The following is a 17,959-nucleotide window of genomic DNA, read 5'->3' as shown; positions in this document are numbered from 1 at the left end:
GAAAAAAGAAAGAAAACCCGGGAAGAACAATTTACCATATCAAAAGAAAAAAAACACTTTTTAATTGACATTCTCTTTGTCAGTTCTGAAGCTAAGCACTTGCTCCTTCCTTATTAACTTTAGTCTTTAGAGCAATTTTTTCCGTTGTGAGCACTTTCTAAAAAATCATTTTCACACATTTCTCAGATACATCAATCCTTCCGGCATTCCTCTATGCTCACATTATGGTACCCGGCTCTAAATATAAAAGACTTTTATTATGTCCATTAACCATGGACATATGTGCTCCAAAAGTTTCCTGACACGCAGTCATTTGTGGGTTTTTAATTATAAACAGAAAATATTCACTAGAAAAATAAAGAAGCAAGCCCATAAATATATCTTTATAAATTGAGTTTTGTTTGTATACAACAAAACATCTGGGCAAATGACTCCCCCAGTTGCCAGCTCCAGGATGTGAGCATGCATACGTTTATAAACACACAGAGGTGCACATACATTCACATGTGCAATTAAATTCTTGCACTGGACAGGACTCAAACATCTGTAACTGCAGGTACAGCTGTCTTGTAAATAAAGGAGTGGATTTTCCTTACACTCACCAGGTCTCATTCCACACAAAAAAACCAAGTGGGAAAGAGGGCAATGCCCAGTAAAATACTTGACAAAGTCATATTTTTTGAATGCATTTTATTTTAACAACCAAAAAATTCTAACAGCCTAACAATGCACATAAGTTAAAAATTAATTATCACTTAGTGATAACAAAGATAGTTGATTTACATGGAAAAAAGAACATTTACAATATGTTAATCCTTATTCACATTGTTGATATCGCAATAAAACACAATTTGTTTTTTCATTTCACAAAAAAAAAAAAAAAAGGCGGGAAATTGTGCTTTGTCAAGAGGCACTACAAGAGAAAGTTTCTTCTTCCAAATAGATATTATATGACAGATATTGAATAAATAGACATATATGCATTGTAATTCGCAAAGATCTGGCAAGACCACAGGCTAAAATGCCCACAGATTCACTTAGAACCACTGCAAACTTGGCAGTGAAATTAAAAAATAAAAGGCAAGACTTAGCATTGAAAAATACCTAATAAATTTTTGGTTGAAGTGTAAAAGATACCAAATGCGGATGCCATCGATAGATGAACCACCTTGTAAGAGCTTGGCAAAATCAGTTTCCATTACGTGTACAGAGTGACCTTCAGCAACAGTGTAAGAAGACAATTTGGAAAAGAGTAACTCGGATATTAGGAAGCAGCAACCATGGACGTTCTGATTAAAGCTGCAGCATACTACAGAAAATAGGAAGGACGGGCCCAGGGCTTGACTGCAAACAACCATCCTTTTGCAAAGGTATACGACGCTCATGTCAAGATAATTTTTTAAACATCATTATTTGAAAAAGTACAGGAAAATGTCCCTTTAAAAACTCCAGAGGTTACTGAGCAGCTAGAATTAGCTTGTATTGCAACATGTCTTCTCCCTGTATATTGTTAAGTTCTGAGTTAATATCTACACATAGAGGTTTGCTTTTTTTAACTCTGACCTTTTATACCTTTCAAATATATAAATAGTATTAACAGTTATATTACAATGTTTGTGTAGTAAACAGAAAATAACTTTCAAAGTGATATTGCATAAGGTCTTTGAAAAGGTTGCATGAGAGCACGACTCTAAAAAAAATCCAACCGTGTGGGACTGTTTGACGGCCACCTTGAAGCATGAGATTAGTTTCACTTGGCCAGTCCTGAAGGTGAGGTCTCCTCTTGCAATGGCTAGAAGTAGAAGTGGGAAGTAATGGTTTCTGATGGGAAGCTAGAGGCGGTGGGAGGACTATAGTAGATTGCAGCTTTAATGCTCATTCCACTAAACAGCCAGTCGGCATTAGTTCTGCTTTATGTAAGGTAACTGCTACGTAGGTAACTGGGAAAATGTTTCCATTTATGACGAGCACGTGATTCCACTGAAATTGCTTTGCTTACTCTATTGCCTGGAGCTGCACAATGATTCAAAAACGGGTTCTTGTTAGGGCTGCCCCCATAGTAGGGAAGGGATGAGGCGCGTGAGAGCAAGGACTGAAAACGTCTGGTTAGGTGGACGGAATACGTACAAAGAGGAAGCCCAGAGTGAAACAGAAATGAGAAACGTCTTTCGGGAGATGAAGGGATGGAGATTTATTTGAGAGGGAGCCCCTTTAACTGGGCAGCAACTTCTTTTCTAACTTAATATTACATTGAACTATTTTCTATTTAAAAAAAAAAGAAAAAGAAAACAGCAACAATAAACAAGTTTTAAATGAGCAGGCTTATTAATTTTAAGATCTGAAGCCACAAGCAGGTAAATAAATTTCACAATAAAATGTGGCTCATACTGTGAATTCCATTTGTCTGACATCAGTATGTCATTTTATCGAGACTGCACTAATGGACAAGTTTTCTCTGTACTGAATTTCAGCTTTACTCATTTGGAATTCCACAGAAATGCATCTGTTCACTACAGTAACGACAAGTTGAATAACGGAACGCGAGTCATTTTAAGTGTGCATTGTGTCTTTAAGATTAATATGACTGGTATCATTTTAAGGTGCCCTGATTTTTTTTTTCACTTTCTTCTTCTTTCTTTTTTTTTTTTTTTTTTTTTTTGGCAGTGTTGATTTGTTTTGTTAAATACATACCTCAAAAATTACCCATCAAGCTGCCAGATAGGAAGCCATAGAATTAAAAAAAAAAAAAAAAATCAGGGACAAACACAGAAAATAAATAGGAATTCAAAAATAGTCACCCCACCCTGAGAGCAGGCCGCAGTTTATCAAAAAGCCAAAGCGACTCACTGTGAAGTGGTTTTTTTAATACATAAACAAGTCTCTTCTTTAAGAACTCATTTCACAGTCTATTCTTTCGGATTGTAAAGTTCTCTGTCCCATGCAATTTAATATATATATGTAAATATATAGATATATACATATACATATACACACACACTTGTAGCTTCCTTCATTTATTTCGTAGGTCTTTCCATCCTGGAACTTGCCTGGTGTCTCTTCCGTAAGTGCAAGGATAATGAAGGCAGAGTCTCCTGTGATTGTAATGACTGTGATCCAGTCCATTGTAAAGCGTAACACTTTAGTGTCTTTGCCAAGGCGATGTCCGATTCAGAAATACTGAACTTATTCAGTCTACAGGTGTATCCTGTGCAACAGAGAGATGTCAAAAAAAGGTAAGGAAAACAAAACAGACCAAAAAAAGACAAAAATAAAACAAAGCAAAAAAAAAAAAATGTTTTTAAAGAAACTAAAACAGAAAATCCTTGGACCGATGTATTGCTTTGCCTGGTGGCAGTTCACATTATCTCTGGTCAATTTCAGCAGGCACAGCCTTGCTTTTCTCCGCATTCTCCTCCTCAGCCTCCACTTTGTACATCTCCTCCGAGCCTTCCTCGCTGTCATTCTCCTCCGACTCTGTCAGCAGCTCCTCGTCCTTATACTCGGCCACGTCCACCACCGAGCCCAGGTGTTCCTTGAGCTTCCCATGATGCTTCACGTGGTACCGCTGGTTCTGGAAGAACTTGATGATGGTGTGTTTGGGGAGATCCAGCTGAGCAGAAAGAGTGTGGATGGCTTCCTGGTCAGGGTACAGGCCCACATCATGGATGAAGCTTTGGAGGATCCCGAGGGCTTCCAAAGAGATCTTTGTGCGAGACCGAGGCTTTTTGGTGCAACTGTCTTCAGCCGGAGGAGGCGGGGGAGGCGCTTCTTCTCTGGGAGGGGAGCTCTCCTTGGCTGGCTGAGACTGCTGTCTATGAAGGACCTGATAATTAAAATTTAAACAAAATTAACATGTGATTCACAATCTCACCTTTCAAAAGCCATCGTCCCTCTGAAATACATGTTGTCTAGCTAGCACTGTAGTGATGCTGTAGTCATGGTAAGTTCAGGTCTTCTGAAAACTTAAAAGAATTTCTGGAGATTCAGAATCTCATCTACAAAACAAGAGGTTAATAATAGTAATGTTTCCATTCGGAGGCACAAAGAATTTAAGTCATTTGTTGCCAAAGGTCATTCGAATTCAAAGGATCTGTGGCTCCAGGGCCTTGCTGTTAACCAGCGTGGCGTGCCACCTCTCTGAAGCCCAATGACAAAGAAACTGGACCCAGAGGAAAAGTGCAGGCTCTACAGATGAGATCACACGGGCTCACGTCCAGACTCTTCCCCTTAGCTGGGTGCCCTTGTGCAAGACACTAAACATCTTTAAGCCTCAATTTCATTATCTATGAAAGAAAGATAAGACACTGACTTTCTAGGGATGTTGGAAGGATTAAATGACATAATGCATGTAAAGAACAGTGCTTGCCTTAAACCAGAGGTTGACAAACTTTTTCAGCAAAGGGCCAAATAGGAAATATTTTTAGCCTTAGCAGGGCCATACCGTCTCTATTGTGATGCCTCAACTCTATAGTGTGAATATAAACAAATGAGCATGGCTATGTTCCAGTAAACTTTATTTATAAAAACAAGTGGCAGGGACTTCCCTGGTGGTCCAGTGGTAAAGAATCTGCCTTCCAATGCAGGGGACTCGGGTTCAATCCCTGGTCTGGGAACTAAGATCCGACATGCCGCAAGGCAACTAAGCCCACGCGCCACAACTAGAGAGAGAAAAATCCACACGCCACAACTAGAGAGAAGCCCACGCGCCGCAATGAAAGATCCCGCGTGCCACAACTAAGACCCAATGCGCCAAATAAATTAATTAATTAATTTAAAAAAACAAAAAACAGGTGGCAGACTGGATTTGGTCCATGGGCCAGAGTTTGTTCACCTCTGGCTTAGGGCAAACATCCGATAAATGATAGTCATTATTATATCAGCCTCATAATTACTCTTAGAGTATAACAGTGGAATAAGTCAGTATTTGAGTCAGAAAATCAATTCTCCATAAAATTAGGAACAACTTCTGTTTATTTTCTTTTAGCCCTGATCTTAATCCTTAAACAAGAATGTTTTTTAAAAATATAAAAACTTCCAAATTAATTAAAAGATATAATTTTTCATTAAATTAAGCCCTTTAAACGACTAGATTATACTCATATAAATGGACCTCCTCAATATTACTGATGTCGAGGAGACAGCAGTGAGTGGTGGCTTGAAGCGAGATTTTGGTTCCCTGCCCAGGAATTGAACCTGGGTAGCCTGGGTGAAAACCAGGAATCCTAGCCACCAGAGGCTAGAGAACAAACTATTCATCCTTTGTTCTGCAATCCACTTCCTTTTTTGTGTGTTATCCTTCATGTCAAGGTTTTCTAGTTGTAATTAATTTAAATTTCTCTTTCATTTCTACCTATTCCCCACTCATTAGAAAACAAAACCAAACCAAAAAAAAAAAAAAAAACCCTCTAGCATTTAAATACTAGATCCAAGTTGGAGCCACTCCTGCCTGGGGTGCCACATCAGCAGATTGAACTTTCATGTTGCTATAAATGCACTGCTTGACCAGAAACACAGTATCCTGTCAGCAAATCCCCAAATGCAACGCCAGCTCTGGGCTCCATACTTACTTCTTTGTTCTCTGATCTTTCTAAATAAGGTCAGATATGCAACCCCAGCCAATCACGCCCTGTTTTCTGTGGCGCCACTTCTAATGCTCTATAAAACTGGCCCAAAATCCCTCCGGAAGAGTGTTCCACTGCTTGTGAGGAACTGTATCCACTACAACCCATGGACTGTTCCCCTTGAATAAAGGACATCAAACTGATTACTACATTGGTTTAGTTTTGTCATTTGACACTCGTTAGGCAAAATTATTCTTGATCCTCATAACTGCTTCTTCAGCGTCATCTCTGCATGAAATAGTTTCCCATTTTAATATGTATTTATGAACTTTTTCAATCTGACTAAAGAAAGAGAAAGCAATACAGAGGAGATCGTCCAAACAACTCGCCCCTGTCCCCCTCAGAGGCCTATGTGAGAAGGGCTTCCTGGAGAGGGCGCGTGGGACCCTGAAGAGGAACTCAGCCGCTGCTCACACCTTGCAACATCAGCGGCAGTGCTGTAACAGTAAAAGGCTACCATGAAGGTCCCCATTAGAAAGTATTATGTCAACTCCAAAGGCAAAGACCGAATTTCCTCCACTCAGATCAGTGTCTAACGTCCTGGAAGTTCCCAAGACCTCTAAGAATAGTGAGTTCAGTTTTTAAAAAACACATGTTTCTCTTTTACCATTCTCTCCTATTTTAGGTGGTGTTTTCCATGTTAGAGTAACAAATTAAACGTTTTCCAAAGCTCAGGGGGAACTCAGTCCAATCAATGAAGAAGAAAACATGTCTAGTTACACGAGAGAAACATTGGCACCACCACTACCAGCACCACCACACACTACCCAGATGACAAATTTTTTTTAAACTACAAAACATCAACATCAAAGCAAGCATTTAAGAAAACCATCTCTGCCATTTATCCTAGTCTCAGGGACTACCTGATGAAAAACTAGTTTCTTACCGATGTGAAAATGTCAGTCTTTTCTGTAGAATTTAATAGACATTAGGGCAGATGACACTGTTACTTAGGTAACAGAAGAGGATGAAACTTTTAAAATAATAATTCATAACAAGTAACAATAAAAGGATAATCAAATGCAAATAAGAATACCCATTATAATAAGCTGATGGCTGGTGGCAGAAAGAAATCTAAAACAGAAGACCATAAAACAGTGGCACTAAAGGTCCATATAGTGTCGACCAATTAAAATGAATGTTCTTGGCATTTTCTTTACCACTTTCAACTAAGAGTAAACGCATGTGGTCTGCTGTGGTAAGCTGGCATCAGCAAAAAAGTGAGAGCTCCATTACTTCAACATCCTAATTATAGCTGGCAGGGAGAGGAGATCTGCATGGTGGACCCACGCTGCTCATGGCAGCTTTGATGGCAGGAAGATATTTGCTCTGAGATTGTAATCTGGGCAGCTTGAGCACTGTAATAAATGAACCTCTGCATCAACAGGTGAAGATTTCTTTTGGGGGGGGTCGGTAAGAAGGAGAGAGAGAGACTGAAATTACGTAGGAATATGTACTCACAGAACATGTATACTCAAGCACAAGGACCCCCTTTTAGAGCAAATGCGTTAATTGGAAAACAAAAGAGAATTAAAGTGCCCCATTTTTTAAATTATGCTTGCCTTCTGTAGTAAAAGTCAGCATAACGGTTCCACTTAATTAAATAATTAGATCGGTTCTTTAGGGGTTTTCCATTGTGCATTGGTTAGATTTAAAGAGATTTTCCAAAACTATACTTTGAAGTTACTGTAATCTTTCTGCATGATAGGGTTTGTTCTTCTCCTGAGGTCCCACCAAGTGGCCTATTTCACTCCCCCTTCTAACTTTGAACCTAGCCGTAGTAACACACGGATACAGAGAAGCCACACGTGAAATGGAGAAACAATAATCATCATAGCTACCACTTACTGAACGCTTACTCTGTGCCAGACAGCTTTAAGAACTTTACATGGATTAACTCATTTAGCCCTCACAGTTCCTTGTGAAGGTGCTACTTGGATCCAGAACAACCTAGAAACGTGGAGCATCTCAGGAACACCCTTAAAATTGGAAATTTTAAACACAGAGAGCTGTCAGTCTAAGACAGTAGGTTTCCACGGAACAATGACAATGTCGCTGCCATCATAGGAGAGGAAGATGTTTCTCAGAGAACTAACAGCAATGGAAATGATCTACAAAGTGAGATATCCTGTGTCAGGCCAGACAATGTTCCATATTGAGTTGGGAGGCATGACAATATTTGCATGAAGAAGGTTAAATAATATTTCTAGTATCTTCAAGCAGATAGGAAGGAGCACAGTATTCATAATATCTGAGATGAAAAGCATCCCCAAGTTACTCTGTCCCAACTACTTCATTCCCCTGAAATGTTCCGATTACTCCAGGCAGTTATTTATTGTCTTACATAATTTTTAGCAAAAAGAACTGCATACACCTCCTCACTAGCCACCTGCGGTAGCTTATTATTATGACAATCAGGAAATTCTACTGACTGTCGTGTAATGCTTCTTCCAGTGGTGTGAATACTCTGAACAAAAGCAGAGTAGAGCCTACTGCTTACAATGTGGTATTCCCCAGGCGGGGAAATCAGTCCAATGCTCTCCCCAGATCTTCCATCTAAACAGCGGGATCAAGTCACCTTTTCTGCACTTTCCCACATCTTGACTAACTAATGCCAACTCTTTTAGTCTCTTCTTCATAGGACAGGTTTCTGAACACCCACTTAACTGAATTTTAGTTTTTCTGTCTGAACTTCTCAGAGATGTTTGGAGTTCCTTGTTGGTTAACTAGAATGACTCAAGTTTGGTCCCTGTCCCCAGCCAGTGCCCTGAGTAACTCCGGCCTGAGGCCATGTCATTGATTCCTGCTGGATGGCCTACAGCCATCCTATTCCTCAGCTCATTTGAGGAACATATAGGCATATATTTCAGGCATATATTTCTCGCTGATTGACTTTTTGAAACCACAAAATTTACAGTTACTGCAACCAAGACAGAGGATGCCTTGCCAACTGAAGAGAGATATGCTCTTTCCTAACAAGTTCTTCCCAAGCCCAGATTATTGTTTTCTGGTATTTTTTTAAAAAGGTAAGTATAATGGAGCAGCTACCCAGATATTTATGTAAATCTGCCCAAGTCTGCACACTTTCTAGACTCATCCTTTTTCCCCTTTTTCAAAATGGGCCCAGCAGTTGACCTTTCTATTCCTAACGTCTCTCATCTCTCTTCACATGACTTTCCCAAATAACAGAATATATCATTCTGTAAAGATAGCTATCCATCCCTTTCCTCTTGACCTTTGCAAACTGAAGCCTGACAATTCATCCTATCTCATTTTGGTTTGGATTTTTCTCCATCACAACTGAACTTAAATTAATCTGGTCAGCAATTCATTTCTGATATTGATAATTTCTACAAAGAGAGTTTTAAAGGGTTTATTTAAAAGCCTCTTTCTTTTTTTGTAGCTTCTATTGTTAGTTTCTTAGGGTTCGCAGCAGTGAAATATCAAGGTAGCTTCAATAATAATGATAATACTATTAATATTAATAATAGGTGCTGGCATTCATGTAAAGTTTATTATGAGCCTAACACTGGCCTAAATGCTATAAATATATTTTATTTTCACAGTAATCCTGGAGTAAGCATTTTTACTCCATTTATGATGAGAAAACTGGGGTTCAGAGAGTGTAGGTAATTTGTGTGAGGCCTCATAGCTTCTAATTAGCAGGACTGGATATCCAAAACATATCTGATTTCAAATCCCATGCCCTTAAACATTATGTTCTCCTGTCTTCTGTGAGCAAGATCACATAAGAAAATTGAACAAAGGCTCTAGAGTAGAGGAGACAGACCATAAATAAGATATCAGGTAGTAATAAATACTATAAGCAAAAACAGAGCCAAGCATAAGGAGGAGAATTGGGGGAAGAGGAAGCTATTTTAGATTCGGTGGTTCAAGGAAGGCTCCCTAAGGAGGTAGGATTTGAGCAGAGGCCTGAAGGAAGTGAGGACTAAACCATGAAAAAGAGCATCCCAGACGAAGGGAAACAGCAAGCGAAAAGGCAGGGAGGCAGGAGTACACTTGGTATATCTGAAGAACAGCAAGGAAGGCAGCGTGTTAGAGCCGTGCCACCCAGTACAACAGATACTAGCCACATACGGCTATGGACATCTAAATTCATTAAAACTAAAAAAAGAAAAAACTGAGTTCCCTCAGTCACACGAGCCACGTTTCCAGTGCTAGATAACCACTCTGTGCAACACCATACTAGACAGCACAGGTACAGCACATTGCCACCAGCGCTGCCATCACAGGAACAGCTCGGACAGCCCTCCGCTGGAGAGAAATGACAACTGAGGGGCTGCCAGGGCCAGAGCCAGAGCAGCAGGGCCTTGGCATTCTACTGTCAGTAAGGTCTACCCTTACTGTGACCTGCAGTCATGTCCTCTGATCTAGCCCAAAACACAGTAGGACTTGAAACCACCACTAACACTAGAGAGAAGAGAAATATTCATGTATCCACATACTAAGTAAGAAATACTCAGCTCATAATATCAATATATTACTGGACTTTCAACACAGTATCACAAATAGCAACACTATCATAAAAACAACCAGAAGGATGCATCGGCACTTCTATCCTCAAGAGAACGGGGGCTTCCCCGGTGGCGCAGTGGTTATGAATCCGCCTGCCAATGCAGGGGACATAGGCTCGAGCCCTGGTCCGGGAAGATCCCACATGCCACGGAGCAACTAAGCCCGTGTGCCACAACTAGTGAGTCTGTGCTCTAGAGCCTGTGAGCCACAACTACTGAGCCCGCGTGCCACAACTACTGAAGCCCTCGTGCTTAGAGCCCGTGCCCCGCAACAAGAGAAGCCACCGCAATGAGAAGCCCACGCACTGCAACGAAGAGTAGCTCCCGCTCGCTGCAAGTAGAGAAAGCCTGCTCGCAGCAACGAAGACCCAATGCAGCCAAAATAAATAAATAAATAAATAAATTGGGAAAAAAAAAGAGAGAATGGTAAACTTACATTTAACTGATGGCTGCCTTCTTCATCAGAAGTGCTTATCATGTCTAAAAGAAATTATGTTTAAAACCATCGACCTTGGGTAGAGTAAAAAAAAAAAATTCCATTTATCAAATATTTATGGAGTGTCTATAGTAACTGGACCTATTAATTTACAAAGCTTTCTAGTAAGGAGTCCTGTCTCCAACAGTTGGGTGTTGATGAATAAGTTATGGGTAAGACATGATCAAATAGAAACTTAGAAGTTTAATAAGTCTTGCCTTCCTATTTATTCACTAAAATCTCATCAGGCTGAAATATGACATACATGTGTATAAATGAACATGAAGATGGCGATGAAGAAAGAAAAGGTTGTAAATATATTCAAAAGAGATATCAACTTCTAAATAAAACCCAACACCTCCTCGCCCAGTGACAAAACACAATCGTAGTAAGGATATACGTTGTTTTTCTGCCTTCGAAACTGAAAATTTAAAAAACACAAGGACAAAATGGTACTGTGACCAAAGCTGACTAAGAAAGATAAAGCAGCTCTTCTTAAACCGCTCAGTGTTCAAATAGATTTTGAAGGCCTCAATGAAAACCAGCTGGAAGCCATGTGTAAAAAATAATGGCTTTTGCCTGCAGGGAAGGAAGTGAGATCCTAAATGATTAAGTTTAGGAAAGTATATAATTCACTGTATCATTATGGGGTGATCTGGGTTACTTATAATATGCCAAGACTTTGTGGTCTTTTTTATATAGAGAAAATGAGAAATTATTAAGGAGGTGACTGTACAGGGCGGCTGATCCAGTGCGGTAGTAGGTAATAGGTTAAAATCGGCTCCCAGGTGGCCACATCCCCCTCTCTCTGACAAGCCTCACCCATAGGAGCGAGCCTCACCAGAGCTTCAGGTCCTACATGGTGACGCGCATCAATAGGAGATGACTTCTCACCGCATTTGAGTTAATATCAGAATTATTTTTACTTGTTTAATTTTACCTCACCTAAAATAACAGAATGTAATATAGTTGATCCGAAGAAGGAAAGCATTCTTCCGCTAAAAATCCTGAGAAAATATATTTACCAGGCAGTAAGAACAATTGGTTAGAACAACTGGAAAGCCCTCATGCATAACTCAATTTGAATTTGTTTAATGAATAAGTGCTGCTATTTTTAAAATATACTATATATAAAATACCATATAACTGAGATATTTGTCTTAAGTTTCAGCAACCTAGCTCTACCCCTTAATTTTCCCTTTTTTTCAAAATCAGCAATTAAGACTATTAATTTTAGCTCAAAACCTCAGTGGGGAGAATTTAGCTTTAGTAATTAATAATTAATAGAACTATTATACATCTATCTCATTATTGGACTCTGAGCTACATAATGGCACACATAAGTGCTCAGTACATCTTTGTTCTGCTGTACTGGATTAATTCCATATTCTCTCTTTCTTTAATTGCAGACCAGTTACTATTTTTGTTCTGTACAACTTATTGTTTTTTCTTTCTATTATTCATTTTTAGCAAAACTATGTTTTAAAAGTAAAGAAACTGTCACTCATTATAGGAACTTACATCTAGCAGGTATCTGAGAGCAAATATATATATATATATTTTTTTTTTTTTTAAACCATTTTTTTTGTGTTAAAAACAATTCCAGGGCATCACATAATCCTTAAGATTGCTTTTACATAAACCTTGTCAGCAGGAGTTGTGAGGTCACAAAGTTCTGGTTTTGAATCCAATCTTTATCCCCAAAAGCACATCTGCTTACTAGCCTTGCAGCTGTGAGCAAGTTTCTTTCTCAGAGCCACAGCGTTTGTTAATCTGTAAAATCTTCCTTGTAGTTTTATGAGGATTAAGTGAGATAATGCATGCTAAGTACTTAGCAGAGTTCTTGTCATAAGTAAGGTTTCCGGAAGTAGTTTCTGTCATTAAAAAATGAGAGGAGGATTTAAGAATCAGCAGTATAACGCCTCATGTAGTTTTCTGTAACTACACTTATTATGAAAATTAGCAACAAATTCAGAGATTTGTCTGTCCTTTTCACTCCAAAAATCTACAGATCTACAAAGGAGAAAGTCCACCAATAAGTTGTCTTATTTCTTTCATCCATATACCGCACACATCTTTGTTCTTCCACATGGCACCTAGCACGTGGAAGTTGCCGCTAAAGCATCTGTCACATGGAATTACACCTCATAATCATAATCTCTTTCAGGGTGACACCTTCTATATGCACAGCCTGGGATCCTCTTAAGATGACCTCCTTTATCGGTTCTAGAAATGTGATCCACGGTCCCCTGGGGGAATCCCGATATCCCCACAGAGAGGTCCATGAATCAAAACTATTTTCATAGCAAAACTGAGACATTAGTTGCCTCTTTGACAGTGCTAAAACTTGTACTGATGGTACACAAGCAATGGTGGGGAAACTGCTGGCCTGTTAGCATAAGTCAAGTCAGTGGCACCAAACTTCACCAGTAGTTGTGTTCTTCACTGCCACATACACACAGTAAAAATGCAACTTTCATTTAAGAATATCCTTGATGAAGCAGTAATGTGGTATTAATTATATTAAATCTCAACTCTTGAGTATACTTCATTTTAATAGTCTGTGTGAGAAACTGGGAAGTACACATAATGCAATTCCGTGGCATACTGAAGTTAAGATGGTTCTCATGAGAAAGAGCATTTGTGAGATTGTATGAGCTGAGAGCTGAACTAGCACCTTTGTCTTGGAATAAATTATCATTTTTACTTGAAAGAACAACCAACAGGCAAACTATGATTATTCAGACTTGGGTATGTGGCAGATATTTTCTTAAAAATAAAGTAAGCCTGTCAATTCAAAAAAAAAAAAAATCTGGTACTATTTGTTGCCAATGATTAAATTTTACCTTTCAAGCAAAAATCAGAATTTTGGAAAACTTGTAGCTTCCACTAAAAGCTTAACAGTTCCCTAATACTTAAAGACTTCCCTGATGATATTGGTGGTGATTTAAGAAATTTTAAAAAATATGTCATACAATGAAATGTGTCAATATTTAGAAGATCTGAATAACTCAATATATCAATATTTTCCAGATGAGCAATGCATGATATTATAAAATTATGAATAGGTAAAAGATCCATTCAAAGTGCAAGGCAGACCAATGAATTACAATGTAAAAAAGTATGAAAGTTCACTGATATGATTTTAGATTCTATTTTGCAGCTAACCTTTAAGAAACTACCACTTGTAGAGTTTTGTATCAAAGAAGAATGATCATAATTTCCTGGGAAGGCTATTAAAATATCCCTTCCTTTTCTAATTGCATGTCTGTGTGACGCTTGATTTTCTTCATTTACTTCAACCAAAACTACACTTTGTATCAGAATGAATGAGAAGCAATTATGAGAATCCAGTTGTCTTCGACTAAGTCAGACATTAAAAGTATTTGCAAATATATATGTAAAACAATGGTACTCTTCTTATTTTTTTTTTGTTTTAGAGATAGTTATCTTCATAAAAATATATCATTTACACGTAAATGTTATTTATAATTATTTTCAAACAAACATTTAAAAGATTTCTCAGAACTAATTTCTAACATGGTAAATATTGACAGATATGCACATTTTTGGAGTCCTTAATAGTAAGAGTGAAAGGGGACCCTGACACCAAAAAGTTTGAAAACTCTGTACCACATGAATCGCTTTGAGTATATAGCCTTGTCTTTCCCCTAATGAAAACCAAGCACTTTACTATAAAATACAAAATGGACCTTACAGTTAATAACATCCTTACTTGATCTCAGTCACCTAGGAAAGTCTGAAAGAACGAGTGTAGGAGAAAGCACACATGCATTACGATTTGCCTCTTGACTTTATCTCTCAGAGACATTTTCACAGGCAAAACATATCCGCCTAGGTACACAACTCAGCACTATTTCTAACTTCAAATGATGTTACTTGAGTTGGCTCTTATGGTTGTAATTTCACATCCTAACATTATAAGACTTATTAAAAACCGTGGTTTAGTTTTGTTGCTTTTTTTGGATTATACAGTATCCTAAGGTCAAAACTCAGGAAATCTGTTATTAAAAAAAAAAAAAAAAGTATCCATGAAACGATGACAAATTGCGGACTACAGGTGTTAGATTACATTTTGACTCCAGGCAGGTTTAATATAAGTTGGTCTCCTTTTACAATTGCTCTTAGCACATACAGCTATGGGAAGGGGGTTGGGGGTCGGGGGTCGGGGGAGAGAATAAGAACCAAAAAAAAAAAAAAAAAAAAAGAGTAGAGTTCAATAAAAGAAGACCATGTCGAGAGAAATCAATACAAACAAGCAAAATGGTAGGAAGTCTAACATGGAAATATGTGTTCAATTTCATCCAGCCTTAGTCTGAGTTTCCTTTAATATTGTAACCAAGATGGTATTGGAACATCGTGTATGTTTTTAATGCAGTTTAATAATTGTTTCTCAAAATAAACACTTTGGCCAAAGATGAAAGCATAAAAACACTGTGACACAATAATCTGTTAAAATAAACTTGGGGGTTTAGAGGAAGCTTCTTAAAACAGGCTTTGGCTTATATCATTTCCTCTTTGGTAACAAATTGAGAACAACTATACCAACGACTTTGGTATGGTTTGGGTTAAAAAATGTGTCATAGTCATCAATCTGACTTTGGGGAGTGGCCAGAATCTGTAAAGCCTGAAGAGGTATCTAGCTGCGCGAGCTTTTCCAATATAAGGAGATGAGCTGATAGCAAATTAAGCAGGGTCAAGAGGAGTAGCTATATTTCAATCAAATAGACTCCATGACACATAAAAAACAATTCTCTCTCCTACTAGAATGTACGAGAGATAAAACATAGACACATATTGAACCTAATGGCAATTATAACTTTCCCTTCATCGGCGTCATATGATAAATAGGTTTATTTGCCCATTTAGGACCTAACATGTCCAAAATCATTCCACAAACATAACAGAATTCATGGGAGAATTCAGGAAGAGCAGACTCTTCAGGAAAGTCCAGGCCACAACCATGTGTCCTTCTTCCTGGGAGAAACCATCTCCCAGCCCACCCACCCCAATCCCACTTGCCCGACACCCATGAGCATCCATTTCCTCCTGTTTCCATACACCTCCACCACCCTTCCCAATGTCGTCTCAAATCACAAAACTTTGCCTCAAAATGAATAGAGAAGGCATATATTTTGAAGATCAGATTCAAGGTACAGATAATATTAAAGTGTCTTTAAAGACCTTATATTTGAGTTAAAATGAGTAAAGAGTAACATGACCAGAGCTGACAAGTTACCTCTGGGATTCTGATTTCTAAATGACTGCATGACTTGTTTCACTGGTATAGTTGAGAAAAGAGTGGCTTTTGCACCAGCATGGATGAAAGAAGAGCTCCTACATCAAGTTAAAGTTAAGTTAAAGATAATGAAGAGTGTAAAACGTTAGGATGATATACGTACCTGGAATTCATAATGGTATTAAAAGAATCAACATGGAAATTCATGACACTTCATCAATGGCAAAAGGGCAAGAGAGAAAGATGTGCAAAGGTTCAGGATAAGAACGATCCAGTAGAATTCTTAAACAGTTAATCCAGTTGGCTAAATAATTCTCAAGTGAAGTAAAATGTAAACCAAATGAAAACAACTTCATCAAATGCCAGTGATACATGACCCAGTAAGCTCTGAAATCTGACTTCTTAAAACAGATTCAAGGTAAGCTTGAAAGAATAGAACACATTATTGAGCTTTGCTTTATTGTACTTCTCAGATACTGCGTTTTTTACAACGCAATTTTTATGAATGTTTGTGGCAACCCCACATTGTCAGATGACGGGTAGCATTTTTTTAGCAGTAAAGTATTTTTAAATTAAGGTATACACATTGTTTTGTTTTTTTTTCTTTTTAAGACAAAATGCTCCTGCACAACTAATATACTACAGTATAGTGTAAACATCATTTTCATATACAGTGGCTTGCTTTATTGTGATATTCGCTTTATTGTGGTGGTCTGAAACTGAACTGGCAATATCTCTGAGTTCTGCTTGTACAGAAACTGCTTCAGATGAATAAATTTCATCCAACAAGTTTAACTAGAGCTGAGTTTCAATTCCTTTTAAGTGAAAACATGTTAAGTTAAAGGAGGTAGAGAATACATATATTCTACAAGAGCAAACATCTTATAGGCAGCCAAGAACTGCATCAACGAAGACTTAAAATAATGATTCCTGAGGTAAAGCACTAGAGTCAAAATTCAAACCACTTAGAAATCTCTTACTATTTAGAAATCCAATGACAAAAATAACTTGAAAACACCTATTTGGTAAAGAATGACTTAGAAACGAAGATGATATGGGGGGAAAGAATGTGTACACTTTAAGTCATAGGATCTCAATAAATTAAATAAGCTTCACTGAACTAAAGCATCATTCTTCCTGATTTACATACATATTATATGATGTGAGTTGGGGGTCGTATGTTAAATTTAATCATTCAAATCCTATAATTAGTATGTATTCAAAGTGGTTCGCCATCCTTTGGACTTCTTGTTTCTTAAAAACAATAACAAACTAATCTCACAATGGCGATAGGTCCTGTTGTATTTATTCTTCAGATGAGAAAATGCATACACAAAATTGAACTCTGATCCACAAATCACAAACCCCTGAGTCTAACATATAACAAACATGCCCTTACTGCTGGTTTAGCTGGAAAATTGAGAAAAATACAAAAATTATTCTGTTTAAAAGTTTTGAACAAAAATTCATTTTAGTGTGAATAAACACCTTCCAATTAAAATATAAAAATAACACTAAAAATGACAGAGGAAACTATTCAGTGTTTCAAGTGTATGGCTAAAAGTGAAGACAAACAAGTTAAGAAAATTTATAATACATTATGGAGAAGCTCCTCTCCCAAATGTTAATTTTGAGCGGGTAATAAAGGAATTTTTACTTTTTCTATCTTTGGATACCATTTAAAAATATATGTATACCCAACTTTGTCAAAATTTGCCAGAACAAAAAAGAGAGATTTTGCCGGACACAACTCAGCCAAGACTCAGTATAAGATGAAAAATCCCCCCATAATTGTAATGGCACTGGTGACACTGCAGTTATGTTGCATTCCAGCTTCTTAAAGAAGAGTGTTTAAATTATTTAAGGAGAAAGGGTGTTTGGATTAGATTTTTTACTAGGGGGGTGGGGGTAAGAAAGAAGGTAATCCATGTGTTTGAGGTCTCACATGGGGCTGTTTAGAATCCCTTGATAGGCCACATTTTCTGTATAATTTTTACAGTTGGGGCACTCAGAAGTCAGAACAATCTGACAGTTATGGTTAGTGAAAATATTAGATGTTCACCAACAA

General features: G+C 37.9%; 1 protein-coding gene across 3 annotated transcripts in view; it reads right to left on the bottom strand.

Annotated features, from left to right (window-relative positions):
• Window positions 1-818: 818 nt before the first annotated feature.
• The window catches only part of SATB2 (SATB homeobox 2), a 191,952-nt gene continuing 174,811 nt past the window's right edge, over window positions 819-17,959 (bottom strand). For all 3 annotated transcript variants that reach the window (XM_068544717.1, XM_068544715.1, XM_068544716.1), the window contains one exon: window positions 819-3,823. In XM_068544717.1, the coding sequence (XP_068400818.1) occupies window positions 3,362-3,823 (462 nt within the window). In that variant the 3' untranslated portion in view covers window positions 819-3,361. The remainder of the gene's footprint in view (window positions 3,824-17,959) is intronic.

The sequence above is a fragment of the Eschrichtius robustus genome, chromosome 5, assembly GCF_028021215.1.
Source record: "Eschrichtius robustus isolate mEscRob2 chromosome 5, mEscRob2.pri, whole genome shotgun sequence".
NCBI classification, from domain to species: Eukaryota; Metazoa; Chordata; class Mammalia; order Artiodactyla; family Eschrichtiidae; genus Eschrichtius; species Eschrichtius robustus.
This window is presented reverse-complemented; position numbering and strand designations above follow the sequence as displayed.